Raw genomic sequence first — 18,195 nt, forward strand, 5'->3', positions numbered from 1 at the left:
ATTTGTAATCTACTCATTTGATAGATAATGCTCGTAGTTTTCTCTCAGGCTTCAAGACTCGCCCTATTTCACAACATCAAATTATTTAAAAGCATCTCAGTGCTTTATTGTGATAAGTCTTTGAAACAATGTTTTGAGTGCATTCAACCATCTTTAAAGTTGCAATTGTGTAAAATGTTTATTTAAAAAAGTGGATCAGATGGGCTTACTCTTTACAGTAGGCCTTTACGCTTAACAGCAAAGAAATCTTTGCTTTCATTTTCAAGCAAATTAATGGTGGTTTTTATAGTGGGTCAAAATTTGCGATAAGAAACAAATTTACGCACAAACAAGGCACTATTTTTAGTTGCATTTATCCAAAACACAGATAAATCAAACTCAAAATACGCACAAATGCAATACCGTGACTCACTTGACATTGCTTGCTCTTCTGTCTACTATTTCATGAATGTGAGGATGCGCGTCTGCACCGGTTTTAAGGAATTCCTCAAGAGCAGACTGTCCGTCTACGTCAAGGTCGTGGAATACGCAAACCTTTTGCCTCTACACGAAGAAATGATGATGTCAGCACAGGACGGTGGAGTGTGAGCGCATTAAAAACTTGAGCAATGCAAAAATTGGCTTGCAACAGAAATAAGTGCTTTACCCTTCTGATTTTACTCATATTTGAGATGAAAATCCACTAATGAATTCATTGCCAAAACTCATATGTATATTGACATGCAGGAGAGCCTTATCAATTTAACATCAAGTGGCGAATATCTCAGTGGTATAGTATTGAAGTTTTTGCTTTATTTTCTTTTTTTACTGAATTCTGGAATGCCAGAATTTATTGGTTTACCAAGCCGTGTACGTAAATACGCGTTAAGAACGAAAGCCTTGCAGGCAGAGCCATGCGTGCAAGGCTGCAAGTTGCTTCCAGAAAACAAATTTATATGCTTTATTATTACAAAATAAAGAGTTATTTCAAATTTGTGGATACGCAAACATATTAAAAATGCCTCCTGACTGTTGTCGTTAACGCACATTTGACGATGGAAATGAGCTAAAAATGAGTTAGGACGATAATAATGCTTTTAAGGCTGCATTGGGCAAAGTTCTAACTAATGGAGGAGTAGAGCGGAACCATTTATAAGAAGGTATAAACCCTCTAAATTTTTAATGCAGACTTGCCGAAGTATAAAATGGACACTCAATAGCCTATTATTTCTACACCACTTTTCTATACATATTGTTTTCGATTATTTTATTTACTCACCTTGTTGTGGGGCAATAATAATCGGTTAACTTAAGTGTCAACGAGCCAATTAAGTGAATATTGAAGATTCCAGCTTTCATCACAGTAGCCAAGCACAGGATTCGCATATTCTCAGTATTTTCATTAAAAGAATGACAGATACTTTCAATTCTCATTCAGACGTATTACCATCAATACCCAGATGAAGAAGAAAAAATTATGCACTGTATAATTCAGTCTTTTGATAATTCTTACATCGTCTTGTGCGATCTCACCGGAGGATTGTGTTGTAGATACTCGGTTTGGGTTGAATGACGTTGTTCTCTGAGTGTTGGGGCTGTTACTCATCTACAGGTAAACAATGACAAATGGCAAATGCTACTTACAATCCTTTCGAACCTCTCGTTAAGGTTTTTGATTGCACGCTCATGTTGAGATGCAAAAACTTGAGAGACAGGAAACTTTTCAAGATCAGGATTCTGAGGCACATGTTTCTGCTTCAATGGTTGGCTTACCTGATTTACCATCGCATTTTTGATCTGAAATAAGCTTATTTACAATCATTTTAAATAGGCAAAGGATGAAGATTTTATTTCATGCGTTACTGGACTGCATGATATCTCATGTTTAAAAATTATACATTGATGTATATTTTCTTCAGTTTTCAATCCTACCCAGGCCGAAAAACTTTTATTGTACAGCCATATATTCTCCGCACATTTGGAAGAATGGATCAAATTACTAATGTTTATAAACGAACAACCACAAAATCTATTAATTTTAGTTATACTTTTATTGCAGCAACAAAGTTAAACCCACGGATAGGCCCAAAGAGAGTATATATATATATATATCTGTATGATCAAACAGGTTTTACTCTAAACTTAGGTTACAGCCAACTCTTTAATCATACGTTTCCTAGCAAAAGTTCGAGTGGTTGAATTCTATTTTAGGCGTTATAGTTTAATCAGTGGCCATTAACGTGAACGGTAAAAACCCCAGCAAATAATTTAAAGGGCATTTGTTTCCTCTACTGATTGAGAATGAGTGATTGAGGTAAAGCAAGGCTTTCCCCTTAATGCTTGTAGAGAAATACATATTTGTTCTTCAAATAGCGAATTAAAATGTATTGTTCCATTTCTAATACAAAAAGGCGATAAATGAATAAGCCGCATACTGATCCGACTAGCTATCTCTGTAGGTATAAATGAGTATAAAATATATGTATCTTCCACAATTTAATAAAGAACTAACATTAAAATCCTTAGTAAATATTTTAATTTTATTAAGGAGCCTTAATTTTAAGTATCTCAGTCTAGGACTAACAAAAAAGCGGATAAAAGAGTCTGCTGGGATACAAAACAGAGATCTTAGGCCTAAGCAAGTGCCCAACGCCTCATTCGGCATTTCATGTAATTTCAGCACGTAGGAATGAGATAAACATACTTACTTTAAAAAAGGATAATTGTGGTATAAAGGTGGAATATACTCCTAGTAATTTCACAGGTATGAACTGTGATGAGGTAATCGATGAAGTGGCGACTGCTCTCACTACCTCGGTGACACTGGAAATGAGGGTTAAGGTCAAACTCGCAGTTAGAAACTGCGAGTTCGGTGTCCCGAGGCTTTGCCAATCCAAAACAGAATAGGACTAATACCACGAAAACTGGAAACAACTTTAATTGCGGGTGTTGCTGTGGCGATTTCACGCAACATGATACAAATCGAGGGGTTCGTTCGAGTTGTTTGAAGAGCATATGGCTTTTAAATTTTCCTTCTGTAGTAGTTTGCCTCTTGGAACACTCAAAAATCTTTCCTCATGAACTCATAAAAACCGCAAGTACCAAATCAAAAAAACAGAAAATTCATATATGTAGTGTTTTTTGTAAGGTTACCAAATGTGGAACCATTTCAAACACTAAGAATGTGGTAATATAACATTTCTGTTTATTCAAAATGGCCAAATTTGCTTTCGTTAAAGTCAACTGATTAAGCCCTAGCTGATAAATTTTACCATAGGAACCAAATAATCTTATTTCTACTGTCATACGTCCTATAAACAAATATTATTCTGGTTCTACATGGCAGTGGAAGGCCCTCAGGTTAGCGTTTTCCGTCAATACTTTTGTTTTGATTACTGGATAAATATTTTCTTAAAAGGCGCTGTCAAAATGAACAGCTTTTAGACTGCAGTAAGATCAAGATAGTTTTAAAATGCATTTCAGAATTTGGTTTGTGAATGAAAACTGCAATACAAATCATTTTAACGGTGTTTGTGTTAAATTTGACATATTTTTAAATCAAAGCGAATAGGTGAAAAGAATTTTCGGCGTGGATATTTATAAGTTGACGAACAAGAGTAATATATTTTAATTTAAAATATTATTTACGAGTCTTGAGACATCTGTATACCTTGAGGGACGCACACTCAGAAATTTTATAACAGGCACGCATCTATTTTTAAAGATTTGATATACTTAGTTTTCCACAAACAACAATGCCATCTCAACCAGTGTTTTTGTTCTACTTTAATTTTACTTTATTTTCTTTTAGAATTTATTATTACCCCTAATTTCCCCAGTGTTACGCTTTTACGACTGTCGCTTCGATGAACTTAGGCGTCAGTTGACTCAAGGGTCAAATGTGAGGATTCAGTCACGTGACAACAAAACCAGATTTTACTCAGGCCAACGAACGCGCCTCATTGCATAGATAAAATCGTACGTTATGTTTACTGACTCATTTGGGTTCCATGGGTGGCATTGCTCTCCCATTGGGATTCAAGGGTTTGGTAACCAGAAGTTTAATAAAATTAAATTAATGTTATCAGCTAATCCTAATCGCCTTTTTTAAACTATGATATGGGGATTAGTGGAGTAGGCGAGTAACTTAGTTTGCATATGTTTTGCGGTAAAAATAAATTCTTGATTTTTGTGAATGACAAGCTTTACTGAGTGCCCAGGATTGCAATAAAAGTTTATTAGTTTCGCGCACTCGGGTTCACTAAGCTGTGCTTGAGTCGTAAGTTATTTTTATGACTTGAAGAAACAGCTGCATTGAGAAGTAAAGGGACATAAATTAGCATTAGGCGCTCCATAAATTGCCACGTGCATTTGCATTTAAATGCCGGCAAAGTAGTCGAATCTGTGCTAAGTGGAACTACCCCCAGAAGAGTCCGCGAATGTATTGAACGTTGGCGCTTGGGTACACAGTGCCACGATTGCTCACATCTCTTATAAGCAATAGTTAATCAGAACTTTACTTTTGGAGACCAGTTTTTAAATCACAACTCTGAATGGATAAGGCACTAAAAGATGTTTTTTCTCATAATCGGTGTTGGACTTTCGGTTATTTAACGACACACTTCCAAAGAAATCAATGTGATTTTCCAGTGTCTTTTAAATGTACTCCTTTTTTGCAGAAAGTTCGTTTTTTTAATTTGTCACTTCTGATCCCAGCTACAATTACTGAAAGCTAAATTTCTCAACTTAAGACAGTCTCAACAATAACTATATCCACTTATCTCCCTTGTGAAGCAAACAATGCAAATATTTGTTCCAAATTTTTCGAAAGTTTTTTAAGAAAAATTTGTTTATTAAGGGTGATTACTTAGAAATGCATGTGAAATCAAGGGTTTGAGGTGAAATTTCGTACTTGTTAGTGAAAGCGCAGCATTTATTTATTTACTTAAAACAGAGGTAAATTTCAATACATCACAAGCACGGCACGATCGATGCCTTCAGCCATAAATTTGTCCCAAGTACTTCAAAAAATCACAGTGATAACACGCTTCCTTGTCGCCTAGAAGTCTCCGACCAATCTCACTTGCCTAGAATGATGTCAATTGGGAGGAAATTGGCATAATTATAAATAATAAATGCGCACTTAAGTTAGTGGGCAGATGGCTTCGTTGTGTGAGCTTGATAGTGATGAATGAATGAAATCTAGGCGTTGAAGCATTTGCAATATCATGCGCAGCTATCTATGAAATGCCGAATGAATGCTAAAGCAGTATAAAGTAGGTGTACTAGTGTGCGTACATGCAACTATCTCCAAAGTACTGATGCCGCCCCGTAAATAACCTGAACAAACGTTCATCCTCATTAATTAAAGCATAACATAAGACGTCCTTCGTGGAACTCTAGGGCATGTGCAATAAATTACAAAAATCCGATGCAAATATGGCTCTCTTCAAGTAGACTTAGTGATGGGCACTTTCTGTCTGCAGTGTCATGGCTTCCACGTCGAGTGCGCATGAATATTTACACCACCTGGATCAATGGCCTTACAGCTCTTCCATATTGCCACAGCACAAACTTACGCCTCATGGAGTCCACATGCATGCCTCGGGAGCTCCGGCACAACAAGAATTTGTTTGAGCTAAGGGCATAGTACCATTATATACCATCAATACTCCGGAATACATTTCATAATATAAACCTGCTAGTTCTAAAGAAACCAAGCATATCATGAGATCTTACTCAACGTGTTTTACTTTTCATGGCCGATGGCTTTCTCTGACGTGTGATATTGCGGTGGTACATTGAAGATTCTATTTTTCTCGCATAGTGGGTGAAAACCAGCCAACTTCCGTGGATAACTTTTCATAATTACACTGGTTTATTCTGCCGCTTTAAGCACAGTTACATATGTAAATTAATTAATATAGCCTCTCTCTGGGCTAATTGTCGCAGTACGCGAGATGGCCACATTAACACTAGTCATTAACGGCAGATCAATGTTAAATTTTTGGCTTACAATAGAGCCCACCTTACTTTGATGGTTCTTTTTTAGAAAAGCCACTAAAATAAGTTAGTTTACTACCAAATACAGAAGACGTGGACATCTTACCTCCTTCTTGACACAAATGCGGCAGCACGGTCCTCGTTTACCCCGTCTTCCCTGATCTTCATACCACTAGACCACCTAGGCTGATTGGACTAGGACATATTTATTGCTTAGTGTAAATGGGGATAGATACGAGTTTAGGGAGACCTGGACGCAGGGCTCTTCTCTGGTTCGAAAGATGTTAACCACTCGTTAATCCCCAGGTTGGAGTCTATTGTCCAAATCTTCTCTGAAAGGTCCATTAAAGCAGCATAAGTATTACAGCTATTATGGCTACGTTGAAACAACTGTGAATAGTTTCTTTCAAGAATCACCAAAATATTTCGATTGAGTGAGCCACATGCTACTCGTCATGCAATCGTATCAATTGGTATTTGATAAAGACCACCTTACTGTTAAGGAGGGATAGCAACTCTGCACAATCTTATTGTTTTTTTTCTTATTATCAACCCCTAGAAGTTCCATCGAGAATCTTAAGATCAACTGGATGCATTGAAAATCAGCGCACCAAAGTTAGATAAATTTTCTATCTAATTTAAATAGAGGGCACTCAGGTGGGCTGAAAATGGCACCAAACACGTACTTTATGACGAGGTCACCGGTTAACGCGGCCGCTATTTACGATAAAGGTGTTCACAATTGTTAGGCATGATGACAATCACCAAATTTTAGAAATGACGAGCTTGCACAACGAGAAAATATTTTGTCTTAAAATTAATAAATTTTCCCCTTCATAATTAGATGCGAGCAAAATTTAGTAATTATTTTATTAAAATCGACAAACGAAGACAAATTTTAATGCTACGTTATCTTTGAGCCGTTTTCGGTCAGGAAAATGAACATAATAGTTTTACCTTGATCCTGAAAAGTGTTCAAACACAATTCTATCTTTATGGCCATTTAGATTTCGTTCAAAATCTTAAAACCTACCAAGAATTTGGTCGATGCTTAGTATCTAGTTTATAAAATTAACAAAGTTCAGTATTTCAATAAAGGAGAACTACACTTAGCAAACTGGAAGGGCCAAGAAGGAAACAAAGGGGCTTTGATCCGAATTTGGTCATCGGATATTTCGTTTCTTCATTGCTACCTTAATGGTTTAGAGACCCTAGCCTTCTTAAAAGTCTAAGATAAAAGAACAAACATTTTCAAAACTGTACTGTGTTATTTCATAGTAGTTATGCAATTCAAATGCCACATTCCATCTCAAAGAAGTGGATGTGTATTTACGAAATAGGTGTAATGGACACGTTAACCAGATCGTGATCAAATGTTGCAAAAGCGCCCTAAAATCGAGGAAGTTCCTATTTTCCAAAATAACACCAAAGTGATTATTTATGTAAAACTCCGCTGCTGATGCAATCAAGGCGACTGATTTTAGGGGTTTGATTAGTAAATACAAATTTGCTTGGCTTCAATTGTCTAGTGGGAGTAGCTGTAGCTTTGGAAACGGTCGACACTGGTATTTTCTTCAAATTTTAACATTATCCTGTTACAGCTCTCTAACCGCTTCTAGAGATAATAAAATGGCCGTCTGGAAGTAAGTTGATTATAAACATACGAGGGGTCGGAACCTACTAGCACTTATGCTCATATTTCAAAAACGAAACTGTACCATTAAAAAAACCAACATTTACTTGTACAAGATGAGAACTATAGTTTAATTTGTACCTTCAGTGCTAAGTTCGAAATTGTATGCCTCTCAGAAATATCCTCATTACGTCTAATCTAAGCATTTTAAAGATCGAAGTAGGCGGTAAAACAAAGAAGACGCTAAAGTGGTCGCAGCTTGGATGGCTCCACTGCACTACAGCGGTGATTGCGATTTTCGCTGTCAAAGGAGGTATTTGTAAATCGCAATAATCTTGCGTTGCCACCCAATTGGCCTCCTGTTTCATCCAGCAATGTGTGATTTAAATAAGGCTAAATACTCCTAAATCATGTAACAGTCCATTTTGTGGTGGAAGCGCAGGTGGTTGATCTTGCTAAGGGTAGAGTTCACCTGCTCAAGTATTTGTCTGCAAAATAACCTTGGTTACGTAACCAGACACGATAAAAATCTCGATTGGAGCATAAACGGAAAGCTAACGTCCCAAATGAATCTTTAATGCGCCTTCTTTTATAGTTTCTCTGTGCCACTCTGGCGACTGTCATTTTTTTCCCTCAGGTCCAGAGTGATTAGAGAGGGCATTCATCCACATCTTTAATGAGCTCAGGTACAGTAAAGTATGTAATGTACCCAAAAGTTTCAGCGAAAAGGTGTTATTTTTAGGTGTAAAACTTGGTTTAAGTTACTTTTAATTCGCAAAAAAGTAGCGACCAAAATTTGCTTAGTAACTGGATGAACCAATTCCATACAAGAGGCCTCTCCTTGCGACTACATAACTGCCATTAGGGGAATAACTTAAACCCTCTGATGCAGAAGACTGTTTACAACTACTTGGACTTGCTGCAAGCCAGCCAGCTTGAATTTTACTCACGTGACCCCCAATCAATAGGACAACGTGATTCTTTAAGCAGTGACCCACTCCCTAATTAAAGGTGGTGGGGATGCCGAAATCTTTTCCATATCTTAGTGAACAATGTTTACACTACTCTTGATTCATGCTATCTAATGGGTCTCTTTGGACGAAAAATTAACGCGCGCGTTAGAGAACAGGTTAAACGCATTTTTTCCACTACCACGGGCAGTGATACAGGTGATATGTCTCAAGCATCAGAACAAGTGGGGAGCTCACACAAAGCAATAAGCCAAAATATCCCTTCAATTATAAAAGTGGACAAAAAAAAAGTTTCACCTGTTGTAGATCCCAGCTCCACCAAATATGCCTGCGCATCGCGAGCCTCCAAATGTTCAAAACAAAGTCTACAAAAGAAACGACAAACAGATCCTTTTGAAGGCGAACAACCTGTTTTTAAATCTGGAGCGGATTCACTGAGTAGACCCTCCGAGCTAGGAGATGTGAAACTATCATCCAAATCACGTAGAATAAAAAATCCTCCCTTTTCAAGCTTCCCATTCTGCAACGATGGGAAAAGTATATCATCTTCTTCACATTCGTTCAACTGGCGAAATAAAAAGAATAATGTTTGTAAGAGTTACTCTGAGATTCATCAAGGAACTGAGCGTGACTGGAAGAGGTATAACAAGAACTATAGTCTAGATCGTTCACGCAGAGATATTTGCCCTTGGTCTGGAAACAGACTAATGAATAATTTGGATGAGAAACAAAAAACAAAGCCAAAACATCCGCATAGTAGGACAAGACATTATGATGGAGAATCTTCATCAATTGATACCATGCAGCAGGTGTCTTATTTCAGGTACAAACAGAACCTGCCTAGAAAAGTAGTTCATTTGAACGAACGACGGATCTTTCCTGAGCAGAAACAACTAACAGATGTGAGTGACGTCAAACCGTTGAGAGGGTGCGACTCTTACCAAGTCCGACAATCCACCTTCCAATGCGACCATGAAAGCAATCGCTTGAAGAAAGATGCAAATGAAAAATGGAGTGTTAAGTCACTGTCACTAGATACTTCAACAGGAATTTCCAAAGTAAAAAAGGTGACTTCTAATCATAGAGGTATAATGCGAAATCGGACCAAGGCTATAAAGTTAGGATTTGTGGTCCGTCGGAATGATCGCTGGAATGGAAATGGTTTTCAACAGACTCAGAATTCTTCACGACGGGAACTAGAACAAGTTGCCATGGTTCACAATAGTAGTTGTGGTAAGTTTTTATCTTAAACTAGTAAAACACAAACATGAAGCAAGTTCATTAAATTTTGCTTGCATTACTTAAGAGCGTGTTTGCTATTTTACAAAAATAATGCTGAAGTTCTTTTCACATATCTGCGCATTTGTATCTTCGCTTTGTTAACAGCGAAATCTTGAAATACTTTACCCTTATAAAATTAAAGCAAATGGCAAAGGTTGATTTCGAAATCTAAGTTTATTTAAATGTGAAATCGTTGATGTGCACTTTGTTCAAGAACACATTAAGTTTATTTAAATTCCTAGGAATATGTTTTAATTTGACTTACATTTCATATGTGAATCAGTACTGACCTGTAGGTTTAAAGACGATTTCTACCTTATTGTTTTTCAAGTCACTCCAAATGTCAAAAGCGAGTCTGATCAGCCGAATTCTTTCATTTCTGGTAAAAAATCACCCATTTACGTCTTTAAAAAAGCCGATTCTTCCCCTACTGTGTCGAAAAATTGCACGTCACCGAATGCTAACGATAACAGAGCATCTCTGAAGCCTACCAAAGACCATGAAAATCAGGCACCCAACTCTGTCGAAGTCTTTTGCTCCAAAGGCACATTCGATATTAACTCGAACGAAAAAGCTTGCATTTGTACGAAGGTGGAGCAAATGACGACGCTCCAGGCAGGGTCCGTGCTCTACGAATGGCACACAACAGAGCAGAAAGCTCTCAACGGCAAAGTTGTTGTTGGGACGGAATTAGCACCCGCTCTTGTCGATTTTGAACCGATGAGTCCAATGAAAATGAGTACAGGAGGTCAGGGAACGGTTGTCTGGGTGCACTTACCGAGCACATCGATGCAGTATGCACTCAAATTCAAGGCTCGCGATGGCAGAAGTGAGAAAAACTGGCTGGTAGAACGCCGCGAAGCAAAAATCCTTCAAAAGCTTAAACATCCCTTTATTGTCAAGTACGTAAATTACTCGAATTCAATTCACGTGAATCACTTGATAATCTGTGGTAACATTAATGCTTGCTGTCTCAGTGTGGATGAAAAATGATTTAAATATCAATCCTATTTGCTCAGTTCTAAACTCACCCCTCAAATGATCTCTTTAAGTGTGTTAAAGTGCACAAGTAGATGCCAATACTGGCGCGATGTATCAAAGGAGAGTTATGCTCAACAGAGGCAATTATTCCTAATTAATGGGAGCAGGTGTCAGAAAAAGGATGTATGTTTAAAGTTGAACACTTACGTGAGATTATTATAATTAGTTATTGAAGAGTGGTAGAAGGAGCAATCTCAATTATCACTCTTTTCCATCACTTTTGGTACTAAAAGTTAGGTGGAATATTAACCGACACAAATGAGCTTAAAAGCAAAAAAAACTAAACTTAAAATGAACTACCGAGAAGATTCCGTATCTTGAGCTCTTTGTTTTCGTATCAGCATCGAGAAAGTGCATCACATACATGGTCGCTGCAGCACAGGTCCGTAAAGTTTTAAATGCAAAGATAAAATTTTTGATAGCAGTCGAAATGCATTTTATAATTAGGCGCATATCTTAAAAGGTATGGTTATAAAATAACTAATTTGGTGTTACTTTTGGTGATTTGCAATTTAATTAACACTAGCAATTTTGAGTAGTATATTTCTTAAAGCTGTTTAAATGGAGTTTGATAATGATTTATAGATCTTGTAATTGTAACACTTGCAAAATATAATGGCCTACTAGCGTATGAGACCGCTTACAGTAGAGTTCTAAATAGAAACGACAAATTTTTGAAAAAAGGTTCTGCTCAATGCATGAAGGCGGAAGCGCGATGCAAATGATGCTTGGGACGGAAACGCCGCTTCTGCTGTATTTTTATTTAGTTTAGCACAAAAATTCTGGGAAAACCCGATAGAACTGTAAATACGGACTACTTGACAAAATGGAAAATTCTCCGCAGCTTGCCTTTGGCAGAAACCGCATTGAAAACATATGATCAGTTAGAGTTGAGAATTAAAGGAGCACGGTGTGGCAGAGTGCAATCTCCTCTTTGTAGAAATTTTGTCCCTTTTACAGGCAGTTGATATTAATTTAACATAAAAATTGTACACATTTCCAACATTCTTTTACTTTTAAGATGTTCTTTATTTGTAAACAAACCAAATGGCTTATTATTAATTAGTCGTCTCTATTTTTTTTTCCATTTTCATGCTTTTATTTAATCGAATGCTTCGAACATCCAAGAATTTTTCTAATTTTGGTGAACTAGTTTCCATATCAATGCACTATGGTTTTTAATATTTATTCTACAGTCATTACATATGCAGAGATGCACACTTTTACAAGGGAATACCTATTTCATTTTGCATTTAACCAACAGACGGACATCATTCAATACCTAAATGACGACGCTGTACTTGGGTGGAAATATGTAGAAAGTGGTTCCATAAAGTCATGATATCGAATTTATCCTTTATATTGTATGAAATTTTAGCAATAATTCCTCTTTTGTGGCCATGGAAGTTTGTTATTTTTTGCTATTGAAATATCTATTTTACTTAAGGAAACAGTAACAAACGTGCTGTATCAATCAATCGTTTAGCTCTGGAAATGATTTGCGAAATGCTGGTAGTGTAGGCATATTGCTAGAATTTTAAGATTTTCTAAATATTAAATTTTATACGAACTTGAATGTGGTAACTGAATAGACACTCTCTTAAGAGAGTGTAAGGAAATGAGCAAACTTTTACCCAACATTTTCACGCAGTTAGATGGAATTCGTAGGGCAAACATTGCAAACACATAAGAAGTATTAAATATTGGTGATGTCAGTGGGTTTAGTCTTAGAGTAGTATACAAAACAAACCAAATCTCCTGGACCGCTTTTGTTGTATATATGTGCCTCTCAAATGATCCCTTTTTAATACTTTTACAATGATGGTGTACTGAGGAACATTTACAACAAAGTGGTCCGTAAATTCTTGCCTGAGTTGGCCTATTATTTGGTCTTTTGGGGCTCCAACACATTGTAGCGCTTGCTATGGATGAGTATTGCATAGCTTAATTGAATAAACATCAAGAAATAAGCTGCCATGCAAGAATACACCTATTTTAAGGCTGACTGTTGATAATTTTGGAGATGCTGCAGGGAACCACCGCATGGTTACTTTACATTTACCTTTTAGCACATACCACATCTATGAAACAGATGCTGCTCTGTTTATGGCTTTTGAATATCTGAGTGGAGGCTGCCTTTGGGGTCACATTGCACGAATAGGAACGCTGCCCGAGTGTTATGCAATCTACTACGCAGCCTGCATCCTAACTGCTTTGAGCTACCTCCACACAAGGGGCATCGTTTACAGGTCAGTAGGCTATAATTCTCAAGTGTCAGCCCATAACAATATCAATCGTTGGCACAAGCGTACTTGAGCATTGTGAATGCATTGTACACAAATGCCCTTTCGTAAATAATGTAAAAGCCAGAATGAAGCGGCGGTATTCCACTGGTGTCACGAATCTGTTAACCCTGATACCTGATTATTGGGAAAAATGTACCACCTTGGCAACTTCCTGTATAATTTGAAAAATATTACCAATTAAATGGAAAATACTCAAAAATATTTCGAGACTTTATGGAAGAATTTATGATTTCGCATTATCCACGTAGGTGGCTACTCAAGTTTCCACCGTTGAACACGCTAAATAAGTAGCCTCAAATAGTTGTAGACCTTCTTGCCAAATGCTTGCGGTAGGTTAATTGAGTGTATTTGTGTTCTACAAATCTGTTTTATTAAGTGATAAAAATGAGATGCACAACAGTGATAAGTATTCCGAATTATTTATTACATGCGGTCTTACACTCTTGAATTTATTGACACCAAGCTTATGCTTAAAGGTGCAATAAATATCTTTATCAGGGAGCCATTTTAAATGTTTTCCGCAAATATAAAAGAAAATGTTAATTTAACTTTACATGTCATCATTATTTCATTGTATAACATATTTTAAGTTACTGTCACTGAATCTAAAATAAATATAAAATACACTAGCATTACCCAGTATCTTGTCTTTTTATAAACAAAAGGCAAGAATGAATTAAAGGGTTATTTGTTTCTAGGGACATGAAAGCGGAAAATGTTGTACTTGACTACCGTAACCGCCCAAAACTCATTGACTTTGGAATGGCCAAGTACTTTCCTTCAGTGAGAAAACAAATGCAGCTGGACGGAGACAGTGTTAAGAAGATCCATCCTGAATATCCTCTCGGAAAGGAGTTTATTCACGTGCCACAATTGAATTGGGCTTCACCTGACCTTGACACCGATATCGGAACAGACGACCCACCAACCAGATATTACTACGCTGCTTACCTGGCGCCCGAAATTTACAATCAACCAGCTGAGGCAAACCATTACATTGATTCATGGGGTCTGGGATACATAATTCTGGAGATGATTCTTGGTTACGGAATGTGAGCTTTTGTTAGTCAATTCTCCTATATTTTAGCAAATGATGGTTGAATATTACCATCTATAGGTGCTAAAACTGATACTTCCACAGCAAAAATAATACATGTATTCACTATTACTCTGGATGCCAAGAAAAAAATGGCATTGCATTTCCCTTTTACTTGTTACCATTCATATGCAATTTTCAGTGTTGTTAAGAATCTCTTCATTTAACGCGTTCTTCAAAACACATTCATTCTTGTAGATTTTAAGAAGTAGAAAATAATCCTAGTATTATTTAAAACACAGCTAAAGGACTGACGACACGGGGCGCAGGACTTATCCCTCATCCGTTAAAATAAAAAATTCTTAATGCCGATAAGTGCGTCGATTTACAAGTCCTTGCAGTTACCCATTTTGTTTAAAGGAGTAGTCAGTATTGACGGAGTAAGCTCCACACTCACAGAGATACATAATAAATCGGCGCAAATGTTGTCAAGTATAATACGGATGTGAGCACAAAAAAGTAACCACCTTGATACAATCAGTGCACTTTTATCGAGTTTTTTCAAATACTTTACTTTTTAACAAGTATGATATTTTATAAACATGAGCACATTAAGAAATCGTCACATAAAGAAGCTCAGTAAATAGACGGTGGTACTGAGCCGGATCACAACGTGTTTGTCAAGGACTGATTTATTTTTATTAGCATTTTAAAATTTTGGAAATAAGACCTGCAAATAATTGCAATTAGTTCATTTCAGCATGAGATTACAGTGAGAGCTTAATTTTAGAATTGAGAAGCGGATCTTATCCACAAAAAAATTTGCTTTTATATTGGTATTGTTACTGCGCCAGAATGGAGTACGCTTTACTAAACAATTTGTATCATTTAGATTTTTACCTATTCCTTGGGCGAACATAAAAGGCCAACACTTGTCCCCAGATTGGCATCTTCATTTGCCCATTGAAGTGGTTGAGAAACTTACAACTGATTGCCGTAACATCGTCTATAAAATGCTGGTGAGACAACCGCAGAAACGCTTGAGCCTTAAAAGTGCGATGAGACATGCTTTCTTCTCTCGCGTACCTTGGCCTAGTTTGCCAGCGTTGACGGGTCCCGACCTCTCTAGGTTTTGCAATTCCGAAGATTTTTATCAGCAGCGGCTTGCACTCAATAGCTTGGATTTTCATTTTGGTCGATGGTCCAAATATTACACTTCGAAGAAGTTCTATAATCCCCATGTCAACTCTACAAATCACTTTAAACTCAGAAGCCAATGTGGGAAGGATAATGAAGATTCGCTATCTCAAAGAAATAGAAATAAAAGGCTAAGTAAGCATATAGATACATGTCGAAAAGCTTCTGTTTCCAACAATCATGGCATTAGTTGCACAAATCGGAAGATTGGCAATCAACAGGACATTCATCTGAGGTTTCGAGGTGAGGTTATCAATGGTCCAAGAACAGTTGATCTCTTGAAGAAAAAGCAGGGGAAAAAACAGCAGTCAATGTGATGTTTTTTATTTAGCCACCACATGTCCCTTTATTTGATTGCGCTCCTATCCCTTCCATTTACATGTGCATTTCTGGCGACGAGAAGGCGGAAAGCCGATGACCTTCAAGGTCGTAAAAACGTGTACCTGCTAACTCTACCATCTGTTCTATCTCTGATACTCGCTAAAAGTTTAAATTATGTTCTTCTGTCCATTGTGTGTTGTTTTTGTCTAGGAACAAAAATTTGTTCATACAAAAATAACTGACGCATTGTACCTTCCAGTTTATTGTTGAGAATCCTTAAATAGACCAAATCAAGCAGTATAAAGCATCATAAAGCGCGGACGTCAAATACATTAATGCACTGCTTGTAATATCAGAAAAAAGATAGATACGCCTAATTCACAGCAGACTTATTAATTTAGCATTTGTTTAATTAGCGCTCTTCAGTGTCGGTCGCGTGACAGGTTAAATCAACTGAAGTTTACACTCGAGGGACTGCAGCAGCGTACGCAATCGCTATTATCAGTGAAAGAGAATACCTAAAATTACAAGAGATAATAGAATAAAAGCCATTGGGAATGCTCCTTTAAATCACAAACTTATCTTTACTTAGGGACTAATGTATTCAGAGGGTTCTTCATACTAGTACCTATTTCTAACATGGTTACCAGATTTCAAATTTGCAACAATTCATTACACCTTTCTATTAGACGCATATCATTGCTGCTGACTGTAAAGCGTCGGATTGCAGACATACTTTGGGTTGAGCTGAGAATATGACTACTGCTTCTTTTACTTCAAGTCAAATTCGTGTTTTAAAAAGTACTACTAGAATATGGTGTCAATTGCTAAGGGACTAAAAAGCCCCGTCGCTTATAAATGCTGCTGTTTCCACTCCTTTAAGTTTTTTTTCACGATAAAAATCAGCAAGAAAACTAAACGGCTGTCTATGTTTCCCAAAAATAAAGTTATTTTTGCCAAATAAACAACAACAACAACACTTTTGAATCTGTCTGAAATAATAGTGTCTGGCAACATTAAAATTAACGTAAGTTTTAGTAGCTCTTGTGGGTATACCGAATCTACAGTTGTATGCAACTGGTTTTACATAATCTAATTTCCTCAGTAAATGTTTTAAAGAGACAGACAGGAGAGTTAGTACAGCCCGCATTTAAACGTGCCATCTGGAGTAAATAAGTAAAGCAGGGGAGAGTGGGGGTCACCACTGCTCAAACCGATAAACTGATCTCTGCAATGGTGCAACCGAGATGGAAAATTCAGTCTGCCGTGATGCCCCAAGTGTCCAAGATTTCTAATGTGTCAGTGGGAATCACACAATGTAGCAGCAAGCATTAGCTGTTGCAACTGAACGCGGCCTGGTAAATTCAGCAAAGCCTCATTTGAGTATTATTTCAGGTTTGTAGAATACGTGTCGGATGTTTTGATACCACAACATCAAGCATTTCTTGACATTTATTGTTCAAAACAGCAGGTGGATAAATATGAGTCCCGATTCATTTTTATAATGAACTGTCACAAAGCTTGCAAAAGGACCTGTACTTTGTATCCTTGTGTAAATATATTTGGGGCTTTTGTAAATATTGTTCGAGTGTTGCACACAAAATGCATTTTTTTTGTATTAGCGCGTCCTTTTCACTCGTAAATTCAAGGACACAGAATTTGACTTGCTCCAAACATTGCATATCTATTAGTTAAGTATAAGATGTCCCACTATTTTCCAATGCGCTATGTTCCAGTAGGTATCATTTAATTATCACGTCGTTTTTGTGTCCTTAAACCCCCTTAGTAGGTTTCCTTTTACATGGCCCGTTCTTTACTAAGGGGTGGAGGTGAAGAATTAGCTGTAAATCTTTCAGTGAACAGTTACCAAAATAAATTCGTGATATGATTAAAAGACAAAAGTTTCTGCTAAATGTCAGGGGAAAACATCATCGTATTGATTCTGTCAACTATACAAGTTATTTTAGATGTAGTGTTATCTAATTTACAGTCCTAGAGTATCTTTCTAAGGAATGAAAAATTCTTATTTGACCACACTAAGGTAAAACTGCACTACCGTTGAATAACATTTTAGATAGTAACCATGCAGTTTCCGCTTTACGTATTTACTTTCGCAGACTGAAGTTAATATTTTGCTAAATTATCAGCTTTTGACTTAAAACAATTATTTCTACCAAAGCCAGCGTCAGTGCATAGGCTGTTTCATAAATATAAAGTCGTAAAAACGGGATCGCTAGTTCTGCCTTTGCAATGTGATTCGGGTTGATTTGCGACTGCTTATCTAGCAGAATAAAGCAGTTTTAAAGTGCGTTTAGTGCTTTATAAAGCATCTTACTAAAATATTGTTAACTCAGCAAACTGGGCACAACTCGTTAGAGTTTTCGCGTTTCATTTCAATTCCATATCTTGCTTCAACCCAGTTTTATG

General features: G+C 37.0%; 2 protein-coding genes across 2 annotated transcripts in view; one reads left to right on the plus strand and one right to left on the minus strand. All coding sequences in view use genetic code 11, as the record gives it.

Annotated features, from left to right (window-relative positions):
* EGR_01415 (hypothetical protein) overlaps positions 1-1,801 on the minus strand; it is a gene marked incomplete at both ends in the record, with an annotated part of 2,183 nt that extends 382 nt beyond the window's left edge. The window contains 2 exons of the mRNA XM_024490664.1: positions 809-1,045; positions 1,753-1,801. Coding sequence (XP_024354988.1) covers positions 809-1,045; positions 1,753-1,801 — 286 coding nt within the window. The remainder of the gene's footprint in view (positions 1-808; positions 1,046-1,752) is intronic.
* Positions 1,802-9,677: 7,876 nt separating this feature from the next.
* Positions 9,678-14,270, plus strand: EGR_01416 (Protein kinase C iota type; the record flags this gene model as incomplete). Its single annotated transcript, XM_024490665.1, has 4 exons — positions 9,678-9,819; positions 10,199-10,769; positions 12,978-13,157; positions 13,913-14,270. 4 exons carry the CDS (start codon positions 9,678-9,680, stop codon positions 14,268-14,270), a joined length of 1,251 nt encoding a protein of 416 aa, XP_024354989.1.
* Between the last annotated feature and the right edge of the window lie 3,925 nt (positions 14,271-18,195).

The sequence above is a fragment of the Echinococcus granulosus genome (genome assembly GCF_000524195.1).
Source record: "Echinococcus granulosus chromosome Unknown EG_S00005, whole genome shotgun sequence".
NCBI lineage: Eukaryota > Metazoa > Platyhelminthes > Cestoda > Cyclophyllidea > Taeniidae > Echinococcus > Echinococcus granulosus.